General features: G+C 38.7%; 1 protein-coding gene across 1 annotated transcript in view; it reads left to right on the forward strand.

Annotated features, from left to right (window-relative positions):
* Window positions 1-7,633: 7,633 nt before the first annotated feature.
* LOC111083856 (inosine-5'-monophosphate dehydrogenase 1-like) overlaps window positions 7,634-9,802 on the forward strand; it is a 5,192-nt gene continuing 3,023 nt past the window's right edge. Inside the window, exon 1 of the mRNA XM_022380564.1 lies at window positions 7,634-8,055. Within this exon, the coding sequence (XP_022236272.1) occupies window positions 7,884-8,055 (172 nt within the window). The 5' untranslated portion in view covers window positions 7,634-7,883. The remainder of the gene's footprint in view (window positions 8,056-9,802) is intronic.

A 9,802-nucleotide genomic window follows, 5' to 3' on the forward strand; every position in this document is an offset into this window, starting at 1 on the left:
AATCTTCTTTCAGTGTTTGGTGTTGTTCCACTTTAATGTTTATCCTGACAGTGTAGTGTCCTGATAACTAGAGTACTTGTTTATAATCTTGTTTCAGTGTTTGGTGTTGTTCCACTTTAATGTTTATCCTGACAGTGTAGTGTCCAGATAACTAGAGTACTTGTTTATAATCTTCTTTCAGTGTTTGATGTTGTTCCACTTTAATGTGTATCCTGACAGTGTAGTGTCCAGATAACTAGAGTACTTGTTTATAATCTTGTTTCAGTGTGTGGTGATGTCCCACTTTAATGTGTATCCTGACAGTGTAGTGTCCAGATAACTAGAGTACTTGTTTATAATCTTGTTTCAGTGTTTGGTGTTGTTCCACTTTAATGTTTATCCTGACAGTGTAGTGTCCAGATAACTGGAGTACTTGTTTATAATCTTGTTTCAGTGTTTGGTGTTGTCCCACGTTAATGTTTATCCTGACAGTGTAGTGTCCTGATAACTAGAGTACTTGTTTATAATCTTGTTTCAGTGTTTGGTGTTGTCCCACTTTAATGTTTATCCTGACAGTGTAGTGTCCAGATAACTGGAGTACTTGTTTATAATCTTGTTTCAGTGTTTGGTGTTGTTCCACTTTAATGTTTATCCTGACAGTGAAGTGTCCAGATAACTAGAGTACTTGTTTATAGTCTTGTTTCAGTGTTTGGTTGTTAATGTGTCATCCTGACAGTGTAGTGTCCTGATAACTAGAGTACTTTATAATCTTTGTGTATCCTGACAGTGTAAGTGTCATGATAACTAGAGTACTTGTTTATAGTCTTGTTTCAGTGTTTGGTGTTGTTCCACTTTAATGTGTATCCTGACAGTGTAGTGTCCTGATAACTAGAGTACTTGTTTATAATCTTGTTTCAGTGTTTGGTGATTGTCCCACTTTAATGTTTATCCTGACAGTGTAGTGTCCTGATAACTAGAGTACTTTTTTATAATCTTGTTTCAGTGTTTGGTGTTGTTCCACTTTAATGTGTATCCTGACAGTGTAGTGTCCTGATAACTAGAGTACTTGTTTATAGTCTTGTTTCAGTGTTTGGTGTTGTTCCACTTTAATGTTTATCATGACAGTGTAGTGTCATGATAACTAGAGTACTTGTTTATAATCTTGTTTCAGTGTTTGGTGTTGTTCCACTTTAATGTTTATCCTGACAGTGTGGTGTCCTGATAACTAGAGTACTTGTTTATAATTTTGTTTCAGTGTTTGATGTTGTCCCACTTTAATGTTCATCTTGACAATGTAATGTCCCATTACTTCAAACATGTATGTGTGTTTATTTATATAGTTTTACTTGTTTTAAGGTGAACACATAAAGCAGTCATACAAACACTGTAAGAAAGATAATAGAATATACGCTAGTCAAGCATTCAGCTACAAAATTACAAAACAGTAAACTACAATACACACACATATATATATATATATATATATATATATTTAGAATACATTTCCTTGAGAAACCAATAACTAAATACAGGATTTACCTGATTTAATGTATACATACTTATATATGTACGTAGAAGGTACTTAGGCTTAACAAATAAAATCATGTGAATAAGTACAGAAGAATGTATAACATTATGTCAACCACAGTATATCCCAGTGCCAATGAGGCTTTTCCATCCCAATGGCAGGGATCACCAGTTGTGTAAAAATGTTGTCTTTTTTCAATGTTTCTTCTAATTCCAAAACATACCTCCTCTCACACTACAGCTATTACTCGACTACCAGGATTTCTTCCTTTGCCCATCTAACCATTGGTCTGATTTTTTCCTGATACTCTCCATCTATGTCAATGCAGCCTCTATCCTGGTACCGTACATAAGCACCTCATTCAGATAACATTATCACTTTTTCTCGATAAAGCATTCAGGAATAGGTTTCTCTGTACTGCGACTGTTACGGACACTGAGCAGTTTTCTCATCATCTTGTTTATTGACCTAAAACAAATTTTTGTTTTTGTTCAATAAGCCAATTTATGGCACGAATTTTCAGTTAACTTTTTCAGGCAAGGAGGCTAATCAGACCTCCCCTATCCCACCTCTGATATCTAGCATCACTCAATAGTCGGATGGGGGTGGGGAGTCACTTTCAGTTGAGGCTGTCGATCTAATTTGTAGTGAGATGGAGACATATATTCAGTCCGATGGTGTTTCTCCACGGGGCTCTGAGGCTGCATTTGCAGATAATCATGGACATTCTGGAGAGAATTTAGATTTGCTTTTTCTGGTGCCTTTCTTTACTAGGTCGGCTTAACATGAGGTCAGTTTGGATCAGCCACCTCTTGCCCCTTCAGTTGGTCAATCTGGTGTTTTGGGTCTTTCCTCAGTTACTTTTGAGTGTGCACCTTCCTTAATGGTTGAAAGGTCTGAGGGTGAATACTTAGTTCTTCCTCCATCACCTGATAATGTAGTTCATGCAGAGAGGTTTACCACTCAGTTACATGATGGGATAGCTGTGGCTTGTCTGCCACATTTGTTGGAACAACATGCAATGGCTTACCATCATAAGAGGGACCCCCATTTAGACTCTCAAAAACTAGACCTGCTTTAGGAAATGTGGGGTTTACAAACAGAGCCTGTAATCAACATGAACAAATCACAATTTTCTATAATTCATCTGACCCTAACTACGGTTTTGAAATATTTATCATCCCTCCAAATTTTGTCAGAAGCCTTTTAGTAATTGCCACATCAATTTATAATGAGTTGGGACTATTGTTGGCATCTACCTTGATGCGATTGGGATGTTTGATAGAAATGCGTTGTTGGAGGACATTTGTCTTCCTGTCCACCTTCCATGAGTTCTGTGAGGCCCATTTTCTTTGACCCTTGATATTTGTAGGCATTCCAGAGTCTTTGGAATCATGGATTAATGTTGCCTGTCTATATTCATCCTTTATGTGGTTGGCCTTTCACTTATCCTCAGCTCCTACAGAGAGTCACGGCTCTATCCCTACTTGAGTGTCTCGATCCCTGACATTTGCCCCTCAATTTATTGGGACCCAGAATAGTTTCCACACATATCAAAGAAGCTCCTCTGCTTAATCGAAATGCTGCCACTGGCAGCGATGACTAACCTATACAGGTGAGGTTTGTGGGGGCTCGACTTTGACATTTTCTGGACATATGGAACACCTTTACAACAGATCCATGGGTGCTACAGGTTCTTGCATTGGGATTGGTCATTCAGTTCACATCTTTACCACTGTTATTCACCCCACCTATTGTGTTTCCACCTCCAACAGATCCATGGGTGCTACAGGTTCTTGCATTAGGATTGATCATTCAGTTCACATCTTTACCACTGTTATTCACTCCACCTATTGTGTTTCCACCTCCAACAGATCCATGGGTGCTACAGGTTCTTGCATTGGGATTGGTCATTCAGTTCACATCTTTACCACTGTTATTCACCCCACCTATTGTGTTTCCACCTCCAACAGATCTTCATATTCTGGAACTTCCTTCCAGGGCTATCAGAGAATTGTTGGTCAAGGGGGCAGTAGAGAGGGTTGACCCAGTTTTTCTAGGGTTTTATTCCCATCTGTTTGTTGTACCCAAGAAGACAGGAAATAGGTATCTGGTCATAATGTTTCTCACCTCAACCAATTCTTACATCTTCCCAAGATCACAATGTTGCCATTTTTCGCCAGGACTGTGGATGACCAAGTTCGATGTTGCCAACACCTACCTACACATTTCCATAGCGGAGTCATCCCTCCTCTATCTACATTTTGTGCACAAGGGTCAGTTACTGCAGTTCAAGGCTCTGCCCTTCAGACTAACATTGGCACTATATGTGTTCTGCAGAATCATAAAAGTTTTTTCTCATCACCTCCATTCTCTAGATCTCTGCACACACCATTATATGGACGACTGGTTATTTCTAGCACCATCTTGTCAGTTGGAGGCACATCACACCCAAATTATTCTTTCAGAAGCCACCAAGGCAGGTTTTATTATCAGAGTCGAGAAATCTATTCTCATTCCAACACAATATATCATCCGTCTAGGTGTTTTTTCCAATATGTATCTCAGATGGGGTCAGCTGACCCCCATCCAGCTCCATGCTATGGAACAGGCAGTCTGACTCTTACTCACATCTCTTTCTCCCACTGTGCAGATGGCTCTTTCTCTTTTGGGGATGTGAGCATCAGTAAAATCCCTCATTTCTTTGGGATGAGCACACATGAGATCCTTTCAGTGGTCACTGCATAACTAATGGATAATGAACAGCAATCCACTGGATTAACCAGTCACCTTATTCAGGATCAACATCTTAGATTTCAAGTGTTGGTTAGATAGGAACAATACCATGATAGGTGTTCCTCTACCGTCACCTTGTCCCGAGATCCATCTCTTCACAGATGTCTCACTTCAGGGATGGGGTACATATATCAACAGCCAGAAATTCCAGGGCCTATGGACTGATGACAAAGCTTCCTTCTACATCAATGTTTTAGAACTTTTTGCTCTTCAAAGGGCAATGTCTCAAGGGGAAAAATCATCGTGCTTCACACCGACAATTCCACAGTGGTGTCTGTCTTACATTTTCCATCAGGGGGGCACTCGGTCATGAGATCTTTGTTTTCGAACCTACTAGCTTGCCATGTTCTAAGGGTGATGAATTTAATAGCAGATCATTTATCTCAACCAAACTGTATCCTCCTAACCAAATGGATGCTACATTGAGAGGTTTTCCATTGGATTTGCTCTCAGGTCGGGACACCGATGATTACTGTAAGTGCCACTCATTGGACCACTCAACTACAGAAATTTTGGTCCCAGTTACCTCAGCCTTGGAAATTGGCAATAGATACATTCAATCAGGACTGGACAGGATTGCACTTATATGCCTACCCACCAATTTGTTTGGCTATGGTTTGGTCAACCCTTGTTGTGTGCTGTTGGTAGCACTAGATTGGCCTGACCAATTGGCCAGTGTACTCTGGCCTTTGTCCCAAAATACATTTTCAATTACCTAACTTAGATATTAATTAAGGGGATATTACATGTGTTTGAACCCTTAGCCTCACTTACCATGTATCACCTTTCCCTTAATATTTATTTTTTGTTGCTGCTGGCCTGTGGACATTGCCAGTTGGAGTTGTTTGCGCTGCATGTGCAAAGGACTCTTTATCATGATACCTACGTCCTTCTATACCCAGACAGGTCCCTCCTATCTAAGACACTGGCAGCCAGGGAAGGGGATAAATCCTTCTCTCCAATTCATGTGATTGCTGTTTCTCACATGTATGACTGCTTGGATCCTGATTGCTTGTTATGTTCAGTTAGGGCCCTGAAGTGTTATGTGGCTCAACCTAACTCTTTTAGAGGTGATAGACATCGACTTTTTATTCATTGGGACCCTTCAGCTTCCTGTGATTTATCTTCGATTACCTTGATGAGATGAGATTGATCCATGTTGCTTATTCTGGGCTTTCTTTGAAGGCGAGGAGACTTCTGTGAGTCATGTCTCATCAGATTCGTCACATTTCTATGTCCTTAGCAGTCTGGTTGAATTGTCCGCTGTAGGCTGATATATGGCTTTTATCTCACATTATCTGGCAGTATCTTCCTATGAGGGTTTTTGTAGCTGTCTTGACTACATCAGCTAGATTATAGAAAGAAGTAAGTATTTTTATTGCTCCTCTTGTATCTTCTTTACTTACCTCTTTTTTTCACTTGATCCCATTCTGTGGCAAGTGTTGACCAGGCAGGTGTGCTTTATCAACCAAATTCTCCACTAGCAACCACTAACACAATAAACTTTATCTACATTGCAACAGGCTCTGTCAAAATGAGGTGTTCCATAAGACCACCTAGAGGCAGACCGGGTCGTATTAATGTACCATACTGGACCGCCACTCATGGATTATCAGGAGTAAAGCATCACGTGATCCTGCCCCTCCCTGCAGATCTTTGGATTGAATAAATTGGGGTCAGTTTGGTTTTTAAAATTTAGGTAACTTGGTTTAGCTATTGCACTGTTTCCAGAGCATTGTTCCTCGGGGCTCCCCATCATGCATTACCTCCCAGATTCTACTAGTGGAGCTAGGGAGTGCTTACCACACCCAGTTTCCAGTCACTAGGGTGGTGGACAGAGGCTTTTCCTCCAGAGTGTTAGAGTGAATTTTCCCCACTCTTGGAGAAGAGGGCAAAGTTTAGGGCCCTCCTATCTGAGTCCCTGGATGTTTTGTTCCCAGAAGTCGGTAGGAGAGATGTAAGCCTACACAGGAGACTAATCATAATACTGATTCAGATTTGACTATCGGCTGTACACTTGGGTTGAACGTGGCCCTTCTTTTTGGTCAGTATTGGTTCAGTACATTGTTTGTGAAAGAGGGCCATTGTCTCCTTGTAATTCCAAATGCACTGTGGTCCCATCCTGGTCCATGGTTGAGCACAATTTGTTCCACATCCTCCCCATAATTCCAGAGACAAGAAGAATTTATCTTGCTCTCTTGGTTGGGGAGTGAAGATGGGTGTTCATAATTCCAGACCTGATGAGTTCTGTTTTCTCAAGTTGAGTATGGCATACAAGATTCCATCATTTCAAGCCTGGGGTGTTGCCTTTCTGACTTCTTCAGGTTGAGGACAAGGTTTGTCCACTTTGGTGTTGCTTACCTTCTCTTTGGGATTCCAGTGGCTCAGAACTTATCACTCTATGGCTACAGGTTGGGATAAACTCTTAAGTGTATATATATTGTGGTCCAATTGCCCTAGCCACCAATATAGGATATAGGGACCATGGCCCTATAATTCCAATCCTGAGCAGTGGACCCTCAGCTATCTGGTTGGGGTTTGGCCAGTGGTGATGATAAATCATGTAAAATTCCACCTACTGTACATGAATTAAATTCTGGGTGAAGAGAATACCTGGTCTGGATGTAGTACAGTTCTCCCACTGGGGTGCCAATCTTCTATTGACACACCCATGATCTATGCAGACACGTTCTGTATGGATAATGCCCTCACTGGACCCTCCACTTTATCAATGTGGGATTCTTAAATGGAAAATGTATTTCCAAAAATACATAACTACTCTCACACTCTCCTGTCTTCCCTCCCCACTAAGGGCCAGTGTTAGAGACTGTAGATTGAGTCAGTCTCAAAAAAGTGATAACATTATCTGAATAGGTGCTTATATCCAGTACCAGGATAGAGGGCGCATCAACATAGGTGGAGAGCATCACAAGACAAATATCACCAAGGGCAATTAAGTGGGGTATAAAAGACTGGAGCATGCGAGAAAAAATCAGACCAATGCTTAGATGGGCAAAGAAAGAAACTCTGGCAGTCGAGTAATAGCTGTAGCGTGAGAGGAGGTAAGTATTATTGGAAATACATTTTTGATCTAAGAGAATGTTATCTTTTGTATCTGCAAAATGTTAAAAAAACATCTTATTTGTGATAATGTAACTTAGATAATCTAAGTGGTTTCTAAAAACTGAAAAATGTTACAAGGGAATGAATTAAATAATTTCCTTCAAAAAATATCATTTAATAGAAACATTTCATTGCTGATGAAAATATTTGTTGTGTTTATTATTAATTAGAATATTGTGTGATGAACAGTTGAGTTTAAACAGTAAAGTAAAGTAAGAAGTCAAATATAGTTCTTAACACCATGTTTAACTTATTTTTTGGTTGTACAGTAATGGCAGTTGGATGTCCCCAAGCCACAGCTGTTTACAAGGTATCAGACTACAGTCGACATTCTGGGGTTCCCATAATTGCACATGAAAATATTTGTTGTGTGTATTATTAATTAGAATATTGTGTGATGAACAGTTGAGTTTAAACAGTAAAGTAAAGTAAGAAGTCAAATATAGTTCTTAACACCATGTTTAACTTATTTTTTGGTTGTACAGTAATGGCAGTTGGACGACCCCAAGCCACGGCTGTTTACAAGGTATCAGACTACAGTCGACATTCTGGGGTTCCCATAATTGCAGATGGGGGAATACGTTCTGTTGGTCACATCATCAAAGCACTGAGTTTGGGTGCATCTACAGGTAATGTTATGCTTTGTTGCAATTAGAGAAACGTAGTTCCTACAATATCGAGTATACTAAGCTGTTTGGACAGGAGATATGTAGATTTAGAAACATGGTAATAATTTTTTAACATTTCTCAAATATGATTTCAAACTATGCTAGACAGACAGACTCCTGCTTTGTGAAATTTACATATACATTTCAAAATAATTTATTTCTCTATCTTTTTTTCTTGCCAAAATGGATCTGTTGTTGAAATGCACAAATAAAGCAAAAAAGGCTTAAAAAACTGCTGTTAAGTGATACAACCACATCTGATTGATAAATGGTATTGCCACCAAAATTTTTTTTAGCAGTCTGCTTCTGAATTGGAGGAGCTTTTCCAGGTTTTAAGTTTTTTAGTTGAAAAAAGTGTAATAAAAAATCAATGAATTTAACTGCTTGATTTTTTTTGTTAAGAATGTTGATGTACTAAAAATAGATGGGAAAATTTAACTATAAATAATTGGTTCCTGAACTCTTATTGACTGGATCCCACCTTTAAACACAAGATAAATACCTGTTGCATAAATCAATAGACCTTTGATACATCTGCATGTGGACAAAATGTAAGAGGCAACCTTGAGGACTCTGCTCTTCAAACAATTTCTCATTCAAGCTTCTCAGTAGCTACAACTGATTTTTTTGAAATTTAATACTAAAATCTTGCTTATTAGTTGTCATAAAATCCACTCACATACATGCAAGTAAAAGCTCCCAAAAATGTTTACTTCAGTATGTTTATATACTTACGTTATGGTTGCAAGGTGTTTTGATTAGAATAAATTTTTAGCATAAGTTACCTGTGACAATAGCCAAGTAAACTTTTAGAATACACTTAGCTGTAACAATAGCTAAGTAAAGTTTAGCGTAGGCTTAGCTGTAACAATAGCCAAGTAAACTTTTAGAATACACTTAGCTGTAACAATAGCTAAGTAAAGTTTAGCATAGGCTTAGCTGTAACAATAGCTAAGTAAAGTTTAGCATAGGCTTAGCTGTAACAATAGCTAAGTAAAGTTTAGCATAGGCTTAGCTGTAACAATAGCTAAGTAAAGTTTAGCATAGGCTTAGCTGTAACAATAGCCAAGTAAACTTTTAGCATAGGCATAGCTGACATAATAGCCAAGTAAACTTTTAGCATACACTTAGCTGTAACAATAGCCAAGTAAACTTTTAGCATAGGCATAGCTGATATAATAGCCAAGTAAACTTTTAGCATAGGCTTAGCTGTAACAATAGCCAAAAAGATGTTTCTTATGGAATCTACTGGAATTAAATAGTTGTATGAGGAAAATCTGGCATTATATATTTTAAAAGTCATTCTGCTTGATTTCAATAGTAAAAACAACTCTGCTTTTACTGGACTCACCATTTTTTTTCCAGTCTGGATCCAGCCATTGTTTATTTGCTAAGTGATAACAACTATATCTGTTAATTAAATGTTGTCTGTTCACTAAGTAACATCTGTGAGTTGGTAGAGCTGTATATGTTTAAGACATACAGCTGCACCTGTTAATTAAATGATACAGTCACATCTGTTTGCTAAGTGATACAGATGTATTTGCTCGTTAAGTGAAACATAGCCACATCTGTTTGCTAAGTGATACAGATGTATTTGCTCGTTAAGTGAAACATAGCCACATCTGTTTGCTAAGTGATACAGATGTATTTGCTCGTTAAGTGAAACATAGTCACATCTGTTTGCTAAGTGATACAGATGTATTTG

Source organism: Limulus polyphemus, unplaced genomic scaffold, assembly GCF_000517525.1.
Source record: "Limulus polyphemus unplaced genomic scaffold, Limulus_polyphemus-2.1.2 Scaffold11649, whole genome shotgun sequence".
In the NCBI taxonomy this organism is placed as follows: Eukaryota; Metazoa; Arthropoda; class Merostomata; order Xiphosura; family Limulidae; genus Limulus; species Limulus polyphemus.